The 18,727-nt window shown below is 41.5% G+C and overlaps 1 protein-coding gene across 4 annotated transcripts in view; it reads right to left on the bottom strand.

Moving 5' to 3' along the window:
• KDM1B (lysine demethylase 1B) overlaps positions 1-18,721 on the bottom strand; it is a 59,376-nt gene extending 40,655 nt beyond the window's left edge. The window contains exons 1-7 of one of the 4 annotated variants that reach the window (XM_034660275.1): positions 18,672-18,721; positions 18,318-18,361; positions 15,153-15,252; positions 13,547-13,674; positions 12,449-12,538; positions 11,786-11,897; positions 6,993-7,109 (exon numbers count right to left, since the gene is read on the bottom strand). In XM_034660275.1, the coding sequence (XP_034516166.1) occupies positions 6,993-7,109; positions 11,786-11,897; positions 12,449-12,538; positions 13,547-13,674; positions 15,153-15,239 (534 nt within the window). In that variant the 5' untranslated portion in view covers positions 15,240-15,252; positions 18,318-18,361; positions 18,672-18,721. Of the gene's footprint in view, positions 1-6,992; positions 7,110-11,785; positions 11,898-12,448; positions 12,539-13,546; positions 13,675-15,152; positions 15,253-15,617; positions 17,707-18,076; positions 18,362-18,671 lie in introns of those variants that run through there. The other 3 variants (XM_034660274.1, XM_034660276.1, XM_011228373.3) reach the window with 3 other exon arrangements.
• Between the last annotated feature and the right edge of the window lie 6 nt (positions 18,722-18,727).

Genomic DNA, 18,727 nt, shown 5'->3' on the forward strand with positions numbered 1-18,727 from the left:
AAGCCATTTCTCTCACCCATCCTCAGCCTTAACACAGAGCCTCCCACAAGAACCAGCCCTGGGCCAACACTCGCTACCTAACTTGCTTATGTCAAGTCTCACCCCAGCCCTGTGTTCCAGGGGAACCAACCTTCCCAGTCACATTTTCCTCAATCCCAGCATGGCAGGCCTGTTACCCCCAAAAGCCAGTGCACCCCTGCCCACACCGCATCTCCCCACCCTGCAGGTTTTCAAGGCCTCAGTTCTGGTGGCAGTGATGATGGGTCCCATTTCACAAACAAACCAGAACACATTTAGTTAAAATGCACCACATCAGGCCAGGAACCAAACACTGCCCACAACAGACAAAGAGGGCCTCTGCAGATGACTGGCCTAAAGGATAAAGTATCCAGGACAGAACCGCAAAGCTTGCTCGGCACCACTGGAGACACTCACAGAAGTGCCAGGCCCTGGGGAACAGGGGACACTGCACGGCAAGACACTACAGGACCTCTTCTTCATAAGGCCATTACCCTCAAGAACAGTTGTAAGTGGTTTTCCTAATACAGAGAAACAGGCATAGAGACTTAGACAAGATGAGAAAACAGAGGAATGTGCCCCAAATTAAAGGACAATGCCAGAGCCAGAGTTCTAAGGGAAACAGATATAAGTAACATGCCTGATGGAGAATTTAAAGCAATGATCATAAGGATACTCACTGAACTTGAGAAAAGAGGACAACATGGAGACCCCTGACACAGAGAAAAGGAATAACATAGCAGAGTGCAATGAGAAACACACTTGATGGAATGAACAGCAGGATGAAAGATGCAGAGGAAAGAATTAGTGACGTAGAAGACAGAATAATGGAAAGTAATCAAGCTGAACAACAGAGAGAAAGAATTATGCAAAACAAGAATAGACTTAGAGAATTCAGTGACTTCATCGAATGCAGTAACGTTTGTATTACGGAAGTCCCAGAATAGGAAGAGAGACAGGAAAGGGGGCAGAGAATTTACTTGAAGAAATAACAGCTGAGGGGTGCCTGGGTGGCTTAGTTAAGAATCCTACTCTAGGTTTCGGCTCAGGTCATGGTCTTAGGGTCATGGAATCGAGCCCCGAGTTGGGCTCCACACTCAGTGTGTAGTCTGCTTGTCTCTCTCCCTCCCCTGGCCAGTGCATGCGTGATCGTGCTCTCTCTCTCTCTCAAATAAATAAATAGAATCTTAATTTAAAAAAAAAAGAAAGAAAGAAAAAGAAAAATAGCTGAAAACTTCCCTAATCTGGGGAAGGGAAGAGATAGCCAGATCCACGAGGCACAGAGAACCCCCAATAAAATCAACAAAAGAAGAGCCACACCAAAACATATTGTAATTAAAAAGGTAAAATACAGTGATACAGAAAAAATATTAAAAGCAGTAATATGGGGGCGCCTGGGTGGCTCAGTCGTTAAGCATCTGCCTTCGGCTCAGGGTGTGATCCTGGAGTCCTGGGATCAAGCCCCACATCAGGCTCCTCCGCTGGGAGCCTGCTTCTTCCTCTCCCACTCCCCTGCTTGTGTTCCCTCTCTCACTGGCTGTCTCTATCTCTGTCAAATGAATAAATAAAATCTTAAAAAAAAAAGAAAGACAGAGGGTGACAGAATGGATTAAAAAACAAGACCCATGTATATGCTGCCTACAAGAGACTCATTTTAGACCTAAAAACACCTCCAGATTTAAAGTGAGGGGATGGAGAATCATTTATCATGCAAATGGATATTAAAAGAAAGCTGGAGTAGCAATACTTCTACTGGACAAGAGGGACTTTAAAAGAAAGCCTGTAATAAGAGACAAAGGATGACACTATAATAAAGAGGACACTCCAACAAGAAAATATAACAATTGTAAATATTTATGCACCCGGGATGCCTGGGTGGCTCAGTTGGTTAAGTGTCCAGCTCTTGGTTTTGGCTTGGGTGATGGTATCAGGGTTGTGGGGTCAAGCCCCATGTTGGGCTCCTCATTCAGATTGCTTGAGATCCTCTGCCTCCCCCTTTCCTTCTGCCCCTCCCCCTGCTCGCTCTTTCTCTCTCTAAAATAAATAAAATCTTTAAAAAAAAATTACGCACCCAACACAGGAACACCCAAATACATAAAACAGTTAATAACAAACATAAAGGAACTAATCGATGATAATACAAAAATAGCAGGGGACTTTAACACCTGCCTTACATCAATGGACAGATTATCTAAACAGAAAGTCAACAAGGAAACAATGGCTTTGAGTGTTACACTGGACAGTATGACAACAGTATTTCTTAAACCCTTAAGAGATATATTCAGAACATTTCATCCTAAAGCAGAATACACATTCTTTACAAGTGCATATGGAACATTCTCCAGAACAAATCACATATTAGGCCACAAAACAAGTCTCAACAAATTTAAAAAGATCAAAGTTACACCATGCATCTTTTCTTTTTTCTTTTTTTAAAGGTTTTATTTATTTGTTTGACAGAGAGAGACAGCGAGACAGGGAACACAAGCAGGGGGAGTGTGAGAGGGAGATGCAGGCTTCCCGCTGAGCAGGGAGCCCAATGCGGAGCTCGATCCCAGGGCCCTGGGATCATGACCTCAGCCAAAGGCAGACGCTTAACGGCTGAGCCACCCAGGTGCCCCACACCATGCATCTTTTCTGACTGCAAAACTATGAAACTAGAAATCAACCCCAAGAAAAAATCTGGAAAGGGCACAAATACCTGGAGGTTAAATAACATGCTACTAAACAATGAAGGGGTCAACCAGGAAAATGCAAGAAGAAATTTAAAAAGTAGATGGAAACAAATGAAAGTGAAGCACAGCAATTCAAACCTTTGAGACACAGCAAAAGCAGTCCTGAGAGGGCAGTATATAGCAACAGAGGCCAACCTCCAGAAGCAAGAAAAATCTCAAACAACTTAACCTTACACCTAAAGGAGCTATAAAAAGAACAACAAACGAAGCCTAAGGCCAGCAGAAGGAAGGAAAAAATAAAGATGAGAGCAGAAATAAGTGATACAGGGGGCGCCTGGGTGGCTCAGTCACTGGGCATTGCCTTTGGCTCAGGTCATGATCCCTAGGTCCTGGGATTGAGCCCCGCGTTGGCCTCCCTGCTCAGCAGGAAGCCTGCTTCTCCCTCTCACACTTCCCCTGCTTGTGTTCCCTCTCTCGCTCTGTCATATAAACAAATAAAATCTTTAAAAAAAAAATAAGTGATACAGAAACTAAAAAACAATGTCTAGCCAGACTCATCAGGAAAAAAAGAGAAAGGACTCAAAATCACAAATGACAGAGGAGAAAGAAAAACCAACACCACAGAAATATAAACTGCAATGGTATATGATAAAGAGCAATAAGCCAAGTAGGCAAGAAATGGATAAATTCATAGGAACATGTAACCTACCAAAACTGAACCAGGAAGAAACACAAAATTTGAACAGACCAATCACCAGCAAAGAAACTGAATCAGTAATAAAAACAAAACAAAACAAAACCAACACTCCCAAAAAATAAAAGTCCAGAACCAGATGGCTTCACAGCTGAATTCTACCAAACATTTGAAGAAGAGTCAATACCTATACTTCTCAAACTATTCCAAAAATTAGAAAAGGAAGGAAAACTTCCAGATTTATTCTATGAGGCCAGCATTACTATCCTGATACCAAAACCACATAAAGACAACACACAAAAAAAGAACTACAAGCCAATATCTTTGATGAACATAGATGCAAAAACACTCAACAAAATACTAGCAAATCAAATCCAACAATACGTTAAAAAAGTCATTCACCATGATTAAGAGGGATTTCTACCTGGGTTGCAAGGGTGATTCAATATTCACAAATCAATCAATGTGATATAGCAACATTAATAAGAGAAAGGATAAGAACTACATGATCATCTCAATAGATGCAGAAAATGCATTTGACAAAGTACAACACCCATTCATAATAATAAAAAAAAAAAAAACCTCAACAAAGTAGGTTTAGCAGGAACACACTAAAACAAAATAACGGCCACATACGAAAAACCCACAGCTACTATCATCCTCAATGGGGAAAAATGGAGCTTGTCCTCTAAGATCAGGAGCAAGACAAGAATGTCCACTCTCACCACTTTTATTCAACACAGTACTGGAAGTACCAGCCACAGCAATCAGACAAGAAAAAGAAATAAAAGGCATCCAAATAGGTAAGAAACAAGTAAAACTTTCACTGTTGGCAGGTGACATACTACATACTAAAAACGCAAAAGACTCTACCAAGAAACCGCTAGAATGGATAAACAAATTGCATGAAGTCACAGGCTACAAAATTAATCTACAGAAATGTGTTGCATTTCTATACGCCAATAATGATGAAACAGAAAGAGAAATTAAGAAAACAATTCCATAGACAACTGCACCCAAAATAATAAGATACCTAGGAATAAACTTAACCAAAGAAGTGAAAGCCTGTACTCTGAAAACTATAAAACACCGATGTAAGAAACTGAAGGTGACACAAAGAAATGGAAAGACATTCCATCCACATGGATTGAAAGAACAAATACTGTTAAAATGTCCAGACTACCCAAAGCAATCTACAGATTTAATGCAGTCCCTGACAAAATAACCCCGACATTTTTCACAGAGCTAGAACAAGCAATCATAAAATTTGTATGGAACCACAAAAGACTCTGAAGAGCCAAAGCAGTCTTGAAAAAGAAAAGCGAAGCTGGAGGCACCACAATTCTGGACTTCAAGTTATATTACAGAGCTGTAGTCATCAAAACGGCATGGTACTGGCACAAAAACAGACACGCAGATCAACAGAATAGAAAACCCAGAAATGAACCCACAATTATATGGTCAGTCAATCTCTGACAAAGCAGTTAAGAATATCCAATGGGAAAAAGTCTCTTCAACAAATGGTGTTGGAAAAAGTGAACAGCTACATGCAAAAGAATGAAATGAGGCCATTTTCTTACACCACACACAAAAATAAACTCAAAATGCATTAAAGACCTAAACGTGAGACCTAAATGTGAAACCATAAAAATCCTTGAAGAGAACACAGGCAATAGCTTCTTTGACATTGGCCATAGCAACATTTTTCTAGCTATGGCTCCTGCGTCAAGGGAAACAAAAGTAAAAATAAACTACTGGGACTACATCAAAATAAAAAGCTTCTGCACAATGAATGAAACAGTCAACAAAACTAAGAAGCAACCTACTGAAGGGAAACGATATTTGCAAATGACTTAGCTGATAAAGGGTTAGTATCCGAAATATATAAAGAACCGATACAACGCAACACCTCCAAAAAAACAAATAATCCAACCCAAAATGGGAAGATATGAACACACATCTCTGCAAAGAAGATATCCAGATGGCCAAGAGACACATGAAAAGACATCAACATCACTTATAAGGGAAATGCAAATCAAAACCACGATGAGATATCACCTCACACCTGTCAGGATGGCTAAAATCAACAACACAAGAAACAACAAGTGTTGGTGAGGATGTGGAGAAAAAGGAACCCTCGTGCACTCTTGGTGGGAATGCAAACTGGTGCATTTAACTTCAAAAAGTTAAAAACAGACGCGCCTGGGTGGCACAGAGGTTGGGCGTCTGCCTTCGGCTCAGGGCGTGATCCTGGTGTTATGAGATCGAGCCCCACATCAGGCTCCTCTGCTATGAGCCTGCTTCTTCCTCTCCCACTCCCCCTGCTTGTGTTCCCTCTCTTGCTGGCTGTCTCTATCTCTGTCAAATAAATAAATAAAATCTTTAAAAAAAAAAAAAGTTAAAAACAGAACTATGCTATGATCCAATAATTACACTAGTGGGTATTTACCCCCAAAATACAAAAATACTAATTCAAAGGGATATGTACACCTGCTTGTTTATTGCAGCATTATCTACAATTGCCAAATTATGGAAGAAGCCCAAGTGTCCACCAATAGATGAGTGGATAAAGATGTAGTGTGTATACACAATGCAATATTATTCAGCCATAAAAAAGAATGAAATCTTGCCGTTTGTGACAACATGGATGGATCTAGACAGTATAACGTGAAGTGAAATAAGTCTGTCAAAGACAAATACCATATGATTTCATCGTATGTGGAGTTTAAGAAACAAAACAAGCAAAGGAAAAGAAAAGAGAGAGAAAGAAACAAATCAAGAAACAGACCCTTAAATATACAGAACAAACTGATGGTTACCAGAGGGGAGGTGGGTGGGGATGGGGGAAATAGGTGATGGGGATTAAGAGGGCACTTGTGTAATGAGCACAGAGTACAGAATTACTGAATCACTAGATTATATACCTGAAGCTAATATAAAAATAAATACATATAAGACATTTTAAATACTAAGGAACNAAAATGACCCATAAAAAAAAAAAAAAAAAAAAAAAGGCACAGTATACCAACGAGGTCAGATTCCTAATTGCTCAAACATATCCATCCATCCCTTCTTCCTTACTCAAAGGATCCTGGTTTTGTTTGATATTGCAACATGCTCAGTTACACTGCCTTCCTGTATCCCTACTGTCGTTCACAGTTGTTGCATGATCCTGTCCTACCATGAGATGTAAAGAGAAATCTGTTGGAACTTTCTGGAAAGCTACTATTTTACCAATAAAAGAGGGAGAAGCTCAGCTGGCACACCCCTCTTGCCCTTTGCCTTTCTCATCTTTTCTGCCTAGAATTTGGACACAATGGCTGATGTACAGGAACCATCTCCTGGTGGGACTGGAAACAAAAGGGAGACTTTGCGGGGCAGCCACACCAGCCCTGGACAGGCTATTTCCAAACTCCTTATCATGAGAAAAAAAATAAAGTCCTCAATTGGTTAAGCCATCATAGTTGGGGTCCTGTTATACGTGGACTGACACAATCCTGATAAAATGATCAATACAATAAACGAAAAATATACACCATCACTATTTAGTAACAACTAAATTAATCTACCCATTAATTCAAAGGCAAAACCAACAGAGATCGTACCTTAATAGTAGTATTTGATTTCATACCACATCGGTAAGTCCTTGCTATCTGTGGAGTAAGGTGGATTTCCTTGGTAAGTTGTCTCCATTTTCTACACTCGGGTATTGTACACTGAACCTAGAAGGAAAACAACATGTCAAGGTGAGTTGGCTAATCTTGAACTAGCAGGTCCATCCAACAACACTCACTCTGCCATCTTTTCCACAGGATCCGACCAACCTTTTTGTAATTCTGAGTACTTTTTCCTCCCCCTTGCATCACCACTACCCGTATAATCCACTTTTACCCCACGAAGGTAATGACTTCTGATTCAATACTAGCTCACTCACAGGGAAATGCAAAGGGGATCTAAGCACTGTTGTCAGAGAGGCTTTCCAGCTCTAACCTAAGGAAATGATCAGAGTTAAATTTAGTCAAAAAGTATGCACATTAAATGCAGTGTGGTATTCTGAACTGGATCCTGGAACAGTAAGAAGGACACTAGTGAAAAAACTGGTGAAATCCAAATGAAGTCTGTAATGTAGTTATTAGTACCGTACCAATATTAATGTCTAGCTTTAATTATGGTTGGTGGATGATAACATCAGGAGAAACTGGATGAAGTATATATGGGAATTCTCTGTTACTATCCTTATAACTTTTCTGTAAATTTAAGATTCCAAAATATAAGATTTATTTTTTTAAAGTATGCAGATAGATATGAAAAGAATTAAGTTGGACACCTACTTTACACACATACAAAAATTAACTCAAAAATGGGGGCGCCTGAGTGGCTCAGTCGGTTAAGCGTCCGGCTCTTGGTTCCAGCTTAGGTCATGATCTCATGGGTTGTGAGGCTGAGCCCTGGGTCAGGCTCTGCACTCGGCAGGGAGTCTACCTGAGACTCTCTCTCCCTCCCTCTCCCTCGGCTCCGCCTCCTGCTCATGTGCACTCCAAAATAAATCTCAAAAAAAAAAAAACACAAAAAAAACAAACAAACCTCAAAATGGATCAAACATCTAAATGAAGACCGAAAGTGACAGTGACAAAACTCTTTAGAAGAAAAGATCTTCATGACCTCAGACTTAGAAATAGATTCTTGGATATGACACCAAAAGCATAAGCAGCAAAAGAAAAAAACCAGATAAACTTCGAAATAAAAAATTTTGCACGTCAAAAGACACTATCAATAAGTGAAAAGGCAACTTATAGTAGAAAATATTTTCAAGTCCTCTATCACAAGGGTTTAGGATCCAGATATATAAAGAACTCTTACAACTCAACAACGAAAGATATAAACAACCCAATTTAAAAATGGGTTGTTTAAAACAGATATCTCTTATTTATTTTTCTTGTCTGTTGCATGAAGAAATAAAAGGCACCTAAATTGGTAAGGAAGAAGTAAAACCGTCCCTATTGACAAATGACATGATATTATATATAGAAAACTCTGAAGACTCCACCAAAAAACAATTAGAATAAATGAATTCAGGAAAGTTGCACAATATGTTAATATACAGAAATCAGTTGTGTTTCTACACCCTAATAATGAAGTAGTAGAAAAAGAAGTTAAGGAAATAATCGTACCTACAATTACACAAGAATAAATGCACCTAGAAATAAACTTGACCACGAAAGTGAAAGACCTGTACTCTGAAATTATAAGACGTTAATGAAAAGAATTGAAGACGACACAAATAGAAAGATATACCATGCTCGTGGATTGAGAGAAGTAATTTTCTTTTTTTTAATATTTTATTTATTTATTTGACAGAGAAGGACAGCCAGCGAGAGAGGAACACAGGCAGGGGGAGCGGGAGAGGAAGAAGCAGGCTCCCAGCGGAGGAGCCTGATGTGGGGCTCGATCCCAGGACTCGAGGATCACGCCCTGAACTGAAGGCAGATGCTTAACGACTGAGCCATCCAGGCGCCCCGAGAAGTAATATTCTTAAAATGTCCGTACTACCCAAAGAATCTACAGATTTAATGCAATTCCCATCAAAATACCAACAGCATTTTTCACAGAATGAAAATAATCCTGAATTTGTATGGAACTACAAAGACTTCAAATCGCCAAAGCAGTCTTGAGAAAGAACAAAACTGGAGCTCTCACAATCCCAGATTTCAAGATACACAACAAAGCTGTCGTAATCAAACACTATGGTACTGGCGCAAAAACTCAAAGGTCAATGGAACAGAACAGAGAGCCCAGAAATAAACCCATGTTTATATGATCAATGAATCTACAATGGGGTGGCAAGAATATACAATGGGGGGAAAGACAATTCTTTAATAAATGGTGCTGAGTAAACTGGACAGCAGTGTACAAAAGAATGAAACTGAACCATTTTCTCTCACCATACACAAAAATAAATTCAAAATGGATGAAAGATCTAAATGTGAGACCTGAAACTGTAAAACTTCCAAAAGGAACCATGGGTAGTAAGTTCCTGGAGACTGGTCTTAGCAAAATATTTATGGATAGGTCTCCTGAGGCAAGGGAAACAAAAGCAAAAACAAACAACGGGGACTACATCAAAATAAGAAACTATCAACAAAAAAAGGCAACCCAGTGAACAGAAGATATTTGCAAATGACATCTCTAATAAAGAGTTAATATCCAAACTATATAAAGAACTTCTATAACTCAACACCAAGAAAACAAATAATCTGATTAAAAATGGGCAGAAGACCTGAATAGACTTTTTTCCAAAGATCTACAGTTGGCCAACAGACATGTGAACAGACGCTCAACATCACTCATCATCAGGGAAATGCAAATCAAAACCACAATGATATCACCTTACACCTGTCAGAATGGCTAGTGTTAAAACGACAAGAAATAATAAGTGTTAGTGAGAATGAGGAGGAAAAGGAACACTCGTGCATTGTTGGTAAGAAAGCAAATTGCTGCAGCCACTGTGGAAAACATATGGAGTTTCCTCAAAAAATAAGCAGAATTACCATATGATCCAATAATTCCACTCCTGAGTATCTACCCAAAGAAAACAAAAACACTAACTTGAAAAGATATATGCACCTTATGTTTACCGTAGCACTGTTTAAAATAGTCAAGATATGAAAGCAGCCCAAGTGTCCATCAATAGATGAAAAAGAAATGGTATACACACACACACAACAGAATATAACACAAACATAGAAAAGAATGAGATTTTGCTATTTGTAACAACATGGATGAGCTTAAAGAACATTGTAATAAGTGAAACAAATCAAAGAAAGATAAATACTGGATGATTTTGCTTATATGTGAAACCCAAAAAATAAATTAACAAACAAACAAACAAAGAGACTCTTAAATACAGAGAACTGGTGGTTGCCAGAGGCGAGGTGGGTAGAGGGATGGGTGAAACAGGTGAAGGCAACTAAGAGCTACAAACTTCCAGTTATAAATTAAGTCAAAGAAATGAAATGTACAGCACAGGGAACATAATAATTTTTAAAAAATGGGCAAAAGACTTGCACAGATATTTCTCCAAAGAAGATAAACAAATGGTCAGTAAGCACACAAAAAAATGCATTAATCATTACAAAAATGCAAATCAAAACCACAATGAGATACTCCCACTAGGGGTATCTGTCATTCATGCCTACTACGACAGCTAGATTCAAAATAATGGAAAACAAGAGTTGATGAGGATGTGGCGAAATTTGAACCCTCGCACAGTGCTGCTGGGAATGAAGATCCAGCAGTTTGCTATGGGAAAGAGTATGGCAGTCCCTCAAGGGGTTAAACAGTTCCCATACAACCCAGTAATTTTATCCCTAGGTATATAACAAACAGAACTGAAAACAGGTATTCAAATATTCATGCACAAGATGTCCATACCAGCAACTGTATGCAATAACTAAAAAGTGAAAACAACCCAAATGTCCATCAACAGATGATTGACGAATGTATAAATAAAATCTGACCAATCCATACAATGGAATATTACCCATGAAAAGGAATGAATTACAACACAGATGAACCTCAAAAACATGATGCTCTGTGAAAGAAGCCAGTCATGAAAGGTCACATACTGCAGGATTCCTTTACATAAAACACCCAAAATAGGTACCTCACAAAGACAAAGATCAGTGCTTGCCAGGGGCTAGGGGAGGGGGAATGGAAGGTGACTATTCGATGGGCACAGATTTCCTCTGTGAATGATGTAAATGCCTTGGAATTAGCATTTGGTTGCACAGTGTTATCAATGTATTAAATGCCACTAAATGATGCACTTTAAAATAGTTTGGGGGCACCTAACTAGCTCAGGGGAAGAGCAAATGACTCTTGATCTTGGGGTCATGAGTTCGAGCCCATGTTGGGTGTAGAGAGTACTTAAATAAAACTTTAAAAAAGTAAAAAAAAAAAAAAAAAAAAAAAAAAAAAAAGCTAATTTTATGTTATGTGAAATTTGCATTGAAGAAAATTTTAAGTGTGCAAGAGCTCAAAATTACTTCTAATATTTTTAAACTAGCAAATCATTTATTAAATGATAATATATTTATCTAATATATACAATCACTAAAATATATTTTCAAAGAACGGCTACATGGAAAAGTAAAATTAAATCAATAAACTAAAATTATATGCAAAGTATGATTTTCAACCTAACTAGGATCTGTACACTTCTTTGTACTATGTGAATTATCAAGGTTTTCAACAGAAATAAAAAATGTGATATGTTTTAACAGACCCAGAAAGAATAAGTGTAATAATAGAAAGATTTCCTAAAAATCAGTATTTTCACCCATCACTGCCTTTCGCTCCACAACCTTTTTCCAGGGCAATACAGCATTACACTTTTTACCCAATAGGGGAGCTGCTGGTCCGCCATGAAAGCTTTGGGACTAGGTTCAGTTTTTCCATTGCTAGTCCATATTTTTTTCCAGGTAGTATATTTGTCATATCCGTCCTTATGGCTGAAAAAGAATAAAAATAAATATATCAAGCTAGAAGTTCACCAGGTTTTCTGAACAGGGGGCAGGTCAGCAAGCCTTTCGTAAAGGATTTAACTAGCCACATCATAAAGAGAGGGAAGGTTATCTCGGCACCCGTCAAAGAACTGGTCGGGAAGGGTGCATTCCTTCCTGTTTAGTATGGAAAACTATTAAGACGGGATGTCCCCCTGTCTGTCCAGCACCCCACAGTTGTCGGCATCCTCCCTCAAATCTCTACAGCACTGCCCCCGTGCACTGCCACAGAATAGCAAAGCAGGGCCTAGATTTTTCAGAACGTGCAGACTAGAAGTTAGCAGGTACTTCCTGAGCCCTGAGCGTGCACACACGTAGCATGGACACACACCCAGCCACTGCATCAAAATTCTGGCACAGCTGTAGTCGGCTCAGGCACGGGTGAAAGGGTGGAATAATTCAGTAAGCCTGGGGGCTCCGTCTTAACTGTCTGACCCCTTCTGCAGCCCCCCGCCACCGTCCCCTCCACCACGGCAAGCTCCAACAATCAGCGAACAAACCTTCTGTAGTAATGGTCAAAGCATTCATTACAGAAATGCTCCCCACAGGAGAGGTGATACCATCGGGATGTGTAGCCGTTTTTGGCACACCTGAAAATAGCAAAACACGTGTGGCTTCATAATGAATAAGCATGTTGTCCCGCTTTTTAAAAACAGGTCTTAAGAACATCCTATGAGCCCATTTTGCACCATCTCCACTTAGAATCCTAACAACCGAGAGCTGAGGACCGGGAAAACTTAAAAAGATGTCTGATCCCTCATAAAACCTGGTGAAAACACAGGGACTTAAAGACCCGTGGTACCTAACCCAGCTGGTTGCACACCACAAGGGCCGGGGCTTAGACGTTTTCTCAAGACTCCCCCGGAGCAATGAGTTTTAGGGTACAGAACAAGGAACGTGGCCGTGCTTGCTGTGAGCGGCGAGTGCATGAAGGAGACGGGGCAGTCTCCAGCAGTAACGCATGGTCCAACACCGAACGGCCATCTGACCATCACGCAGGCGCTCCAGCAAACAGAACCTGCCACACGGCCAATCAGGGAACCACGGGACGACCTCCGATGCCACCGTGAACACTACCACCACCACCTCTTCGTGGTTAAAAGATAAAAATGGGATTTGTTTTCCAGGTTTTATTGACGCGGAAGCCTTAACTGACGATTTTTCTGGGGAAGTAAAAGGTCATGCTTGGGTTGTGCCCATAAAAATGGCAAGAGTGAAGGTAGCTCCGTGGCTGAGACCGGTCCGTGTCTACTGAAGAGGAGGAATGTTATCTGAAGGGGAGGAGAAGCACAGGGGAAGTGAACACATGCTGGTCCCCACCGGGAGCCCAGGGTCCTCTCCTACCCCCTCCCCCCCACCCCAGGAGAGGTACAGCCAGGGTGGGCGGATTGAAGTACACTGATTGGCAGCTGCTAGAGCTGCCATGACTAGGTCTCCCGGGGGAGCACAGAGGAGGGTGCAGCGTGCACGAAATGCACGGGATGTGTCTCTATTCTTAGACTTCCAGTATCTATATCTATCTTTAGGAAAACTCTCCTGGAGTATGATGCTCCCCCCGGGGCGGGGAGGGGCGGCCAAGGCCCGCCTGCCACACGGACCTTTCAGAAGCGCTTGCAAAGCACACGGGACACGCTACTGTGCAGCCTGACTTCTCACATCTCCTGTACTTCTTTTCTGACCCGCCGTCCTCATCCTCGTCTGTCGTTTCTGTTGCTTTTTTCTTCGCCTGAGGAAGAACGCGATTCCCCCCAGAAGGGCCCAGGGTGAAGGAGGTGGGAGGTTAGAGACTGAAATAACTTTCCCGTTGTGAAAATCAACAACACCCTACCAGCAGGTGAGGGGCTGACAATACAGCAAGTTCTCAGAGATGGCGGTGTGCAAATAATTCAGTGACTTGCTGCAAATACAGAAGAAGCACTTGAATGACAGGTCTTCGAGGACAGAGCTAAAATGCACATGAGCCTTTCTTAGGAAAAAGCTGTACCAAAGCAAAAGCTCCTCTCATAACAAGACTTTTTATCTTTTCTTTTCTTTCTTTCTTTTTTTTTTTTTTTTTAGATTTTATTTATTTATTTATTTATTGGAGAGCTTGTGTGGGGGGGGATGGAGAGGGAGAAGGGAGCCCAACAAGGAACCCGATCCCAGGACCCTGATATCATGACCTGAGCCGAAGGCAGATGCTTAACCAACTGAGCTACCCAGAAGCCCCAAGATTTTTTTTTCCTTTAATTAGAATAGTCATATCCTCTCAGTACTGCAGATTTTAAAAAATTGAATAATTTTACTTCTTTTTAAGTTTATGTACTTATTTAAGTCATCTCTATGCCCCACGTGGGGCTCAAACTCACAACCCCAAGGCCAGGAGTGGCACACTCTTCCAACTGAGCCAGCCAGGTGTCCCCAAAAGCTGAATAATTTTAGAAAAAGAGTTACATCATTCAATATTTTTCTTAAAAAAAAAAAAAAAGAAAAGAAAAGAAAAAGCCCTAGAAAAGAGATGGCAGCAAGTAACCTGCCAACAGCAGCCGACCAGCTACAAACTGAAGTCCACATTCCTATGAATGACTCCAAGCCAAGCATGGTCTGGCCTCAGCTCACATCCTGGGAGCAACCACACAGCTGTGGTTCTCTGAACAGCTCATGCTGATTCACACTCCATGCCTGTCCTTGCAGGGACATCTGTCCCTCTGCCAGATGTACCTTTTTCTACATTCTACCACTTTATCACACCACACTGTGATTGTTCCGAGGGGAATTTCTCCACTAGGCTACAAGTTCCTTGAGTACTGGAATCGTACCTTTTCATCTCTAATACTTCAGCCCCAATCATCCTAAGGTTGTGGGGTGCCGGGATGGCTCAGCCAGTGGAACATGCGACTCTTGATCTCGGCGTTGTGAGTTCAAGCCCCAAGGTGGATGTAGAGAGGACTTAAAAATAAAAAAACCTGGGGCACCTGGATGGCTCAGTCAGTGAAGCGTCCAACTCTTGATTCAGCTCAGGTCATGATCTCAGCTCAGGTCATGATCTTGGGGTCGTGAGAGCAAGCCCTGTGTAGGGGCTCTGCACTGGGGACATGGAGCCTGCTTAGGATTCTCTCTCTCCTTCTCCTCTCCCTCTGCCCTCCCCCCCAACCCCTGCTCCTACTCTTTCTTTAAAAACAAACAAAAACCCAACAGGTGCATTAATGAACAAATGAATAATACCTGCCTACCGGAGCTCCTCAAAGGCAGGCTATCCGGAGAATGATCAAAAGATGCTTTTTTCTTTGTCCTCCTCCGTGGTGTTGCCATCGTGACAGAAAATCTTCAAAAAAAAAATTAAATTAAATAAGTAAACAATAATACTTTCAACACTCTAGATTAAAGTTACTATGTACTTTACTAGGTAAGAGCATATGCTCTGCAGGTAGACTGCACTGGTGTGAAGCCACTGCTTTCAAGTTACTTAATCCAAGACTAAGCCTCAGTGTTCCCGTCTATAAAATGGGCACAGCAAGTGTGTACCGTAGCAGTGGTATTTAAAGCACCAGACCTGGCATACTTTAAGTACTTAATAAATGCTGTCCATTAGTAGTATATACATTTAAAAATATAAAAACAAGAAACACCACACAGATGACCAATAAAAGAATTACACTGCTGTTTGTAAAATTCAATGAGTAAAAATACCTGGTCTTTGTCTGTCTGTTCCTCTCCCTCTTACTGTGTCTTCTCAGTAGCTCCTGAATTTCGATCTTATTATACTTCACAAAGAAAACTCAGTTGCTCCCTCTCAGTAAAATCTCAGGCACCCTGTCCAGTCACTACTGAATTTAGGAATCTGGGTTAGACAGTCACTGGTATCTTCTACTAGAAAAATTTACGAGCTTTCAAACTGGTTTAATAGCCGCATGGTTAAATAAGCATTAGGAACCAAAGTCTATAAGAAAAATAATGCATAGTAACCAGGAAAGATTAAGAGTTATCAAATTAGTATTTTTCAGTTAAATAAGAAATAAAAATGCTTACCATAAGTATGTGGTAACATACAGATTTTACAATCATCACAATTCCTTCCCTGATCTGTGTATTTATTACACCCCCCCCCAATGAACATAGGACATACCTATGGGTAAGGAATTTGAAAGTGGAAAAGTGTTATAAGATACAAATTCCACAAATATACTCTTCATCTTGGAGAAAAGCTTTGAGGACCTTGTAATCCTACTGTTTCATATCCGTGAGTTGTACTAACGTTCATAAGAGCATTTTTCATGGATTATTAACATCACATGTGAAAACTCTGTTTGCCACCTACACGGACTTTGAGAAATCTTGACATCAGTGGTAAAGAGGGCCTAACTCAGTCTTCACTTTCTCAAAACCATTATGTTATGAATGCTTAAATCCTGTACATATTCTGAAATGCATTACTACTAAGCATTAAAAAAGTTGCCTTTTGGTTTCTATACCACTCATTATACTGCTACATAAAGCACTACTAATGTTAACATACCTACTGTGTACCTATAATTCTTATACCCAAAGGCTTTCTGGATCACATTTATATTTTCAAAAGGCATCCAATCTAACATATCTCTTTATATAATACATATATTCCACATTATTCATAAAATGAGCCACAAAGCACGTATAAATATGTACATAGAATATGTAAATATATAGTATATGTAAGGATTGCAGCAAAAATATTTGAGTCTAACGTGGGGTTTAGGAACATAATCAGCCTAGTTTCATGCAACATTTGGCCCTGTTACCTAGGAATACTGGCAACTCAAAAGAAAGCATAGTTTCTGGAAATTTCAACAAACATTTTAATCCAACTGTGTACTGGAAAATACGTATTTAATTGCAATGAAGAATTACATAATTCAAGAAATGGTTAAGAGGAAAGGAAAACATTAACTATAAAAGTCACTGTTAAATCTGTGTTGTCTAGGAAAAACATAAGTAAAGATTTTTAAGTGTTCGTATACTTTCACCTTTATACAATATACGGTGACATTCCTTCATCCTTTTCTGACACTATAATTTCTCTGTTTCCACTGTTGCTGGGGTTTGGGGGCTCAAGATGAAGGGGAAAATGTTTAAGTTGGAAGGACTACAGCTTTGGTGCTTTTCAATATAATCTTAGAAATACTGATCACAAGTGCTAACAAATTAGTATAAAGTGCTCTCACCTGGTTTTTCAGATTGATAAACACAACTCAACAGAACGAATTTGTTTCATGTTCAATATAATTATATAAGCACATTTCTTCCTAATTTTAAATTTATAGCTTTGGCTTTCTTTTCAAGTGACAAAAGGAAGAAAAGAGTGAGGTTTTGGGGGGAGGTAAATTTATACGTGCATATACCAATGTCTCGATTTCTATTTTAATAATTCCCAGGGTTTTTTTTTCTAAAGTAGCCTATTGAATAATATTTTTTCCAAAAAATGCATAATTCACAAAACTATGAATCCAAAGTCTTCAAGTTGGAATAAAAATGTACAGGGGCATCAGCATACTTTCTAAAAATAAGACAAACTACCAGAAACTTCTTCAGAGACAACAGAAACAAGAATTTCCCCCAGGGCCACTGAAAATACGGCAGGACTAGCACCTTCTTGCACCCACGCTAATCAAGTTTTCCGAAATATGGATCCTGTTCAACTGCCTGAATGCTTTATTGACTACTTTCTCTGCCTGAAAGACAATTTAATTATTGATAGTCATTTTCTCCTCTACCTCCTGAAGAAACCTTCCCTCCCGCCCCTTCTTCCACTGCAACAGATTTTTTTAAAAAACGAACTGACCTAACAAAACGCCGCAGCCCTGAATGGTGTGTATGCCTGCAGAGTCTGGAGCTCCCCAAATGGAGTGGTCTGGGGACTCCCGCACCCCACCTCAGGGAAGGCTGGGCCTCCATCTGGCTCGACTCCACGTTACGGAACCTCAACTTTCTACAGCTGGGCCTGCCTCTCTTCCTTCCTCTTTCACCTGCCAGCTGCCGGGCTGTTGACTAACAGCTCGGGTAATCGGGCCGCCCCCTCCGGGTCCTCAGGCCCGCAGGAGTTACCCCAGCAACCTGGCAATGCCGCTCGTGTCTGAACGCGTGGTGGCTGCGCCGGATTATTACTACAACACCTGCAAGGCTGTGCTGGCTCCTGGCCGCCACACCTCGGCTGCGAAGAACGAGCCAGGGAGTTCCTACCCCCGGACTGGGGGCTCTCCGCGGGCCGCAGACACTCCCCAGGTGACAGGGCTCTGACAGTCCCCAGGAGGGAGCCCCAACGTGCCCGGCGCCAGCTGCAGCCGCCTCGCTCTCCGAAAAGCTTTCTCGTCTCTCTTCTCCCAAGTCGGAGAAGCAACTGCCTCCGGGGCTCACCTTTGCGCCAGAGAGGTGCAAGGAGTCGGGGGGAGAAGGCACCCCTGCACGGAAAGGAAGCATTGTAGGGGGGTTAGGAAAGACCCTCAACCCCGCGACGAACTGGGGAACCCCGTCGCTGCTACACGCCAGCCCGGGAATCCCCCCTCCCCTTCCTCAGACCCCGCACCCCCTCTCCAATACGGGGAAGGCGGGGGCAGCCCCCAGCGCACCGGTCCACCTCCCACCCGGGCGAGGGGCGCTGCACAGGGGGAGGAGGGCAGCCTGCACCCCAGCCAAGCCGCTTTGTGCGGAGCTGTCACCCGAAATCCGCCGCCGCCCCCGCGCCCGCCCCCGGAGCCGCGTGCCCCGCACCTGGGAGCGCGGGCGAGACGCTGCGCGCCTCCCCGGGCTGCCGGCGCCTCTCCGGA

The sequence above is a fragment of the Ailuropoda melanoleuca genome, chromosome 5 (assembly GCF_002007445.2).
Source record: "Ailuropoda melanoleuca isolate Jingjing chromosome 5, ASM200744v2, whole genome shotgun sequence".
Classification (NCBI taxonomy): Eukaryota; Metazoa; Chordata; class Mammalia; order Carnivora; family Ursidae; genus Ailuropoda; species Ailuropoda melanoleuca.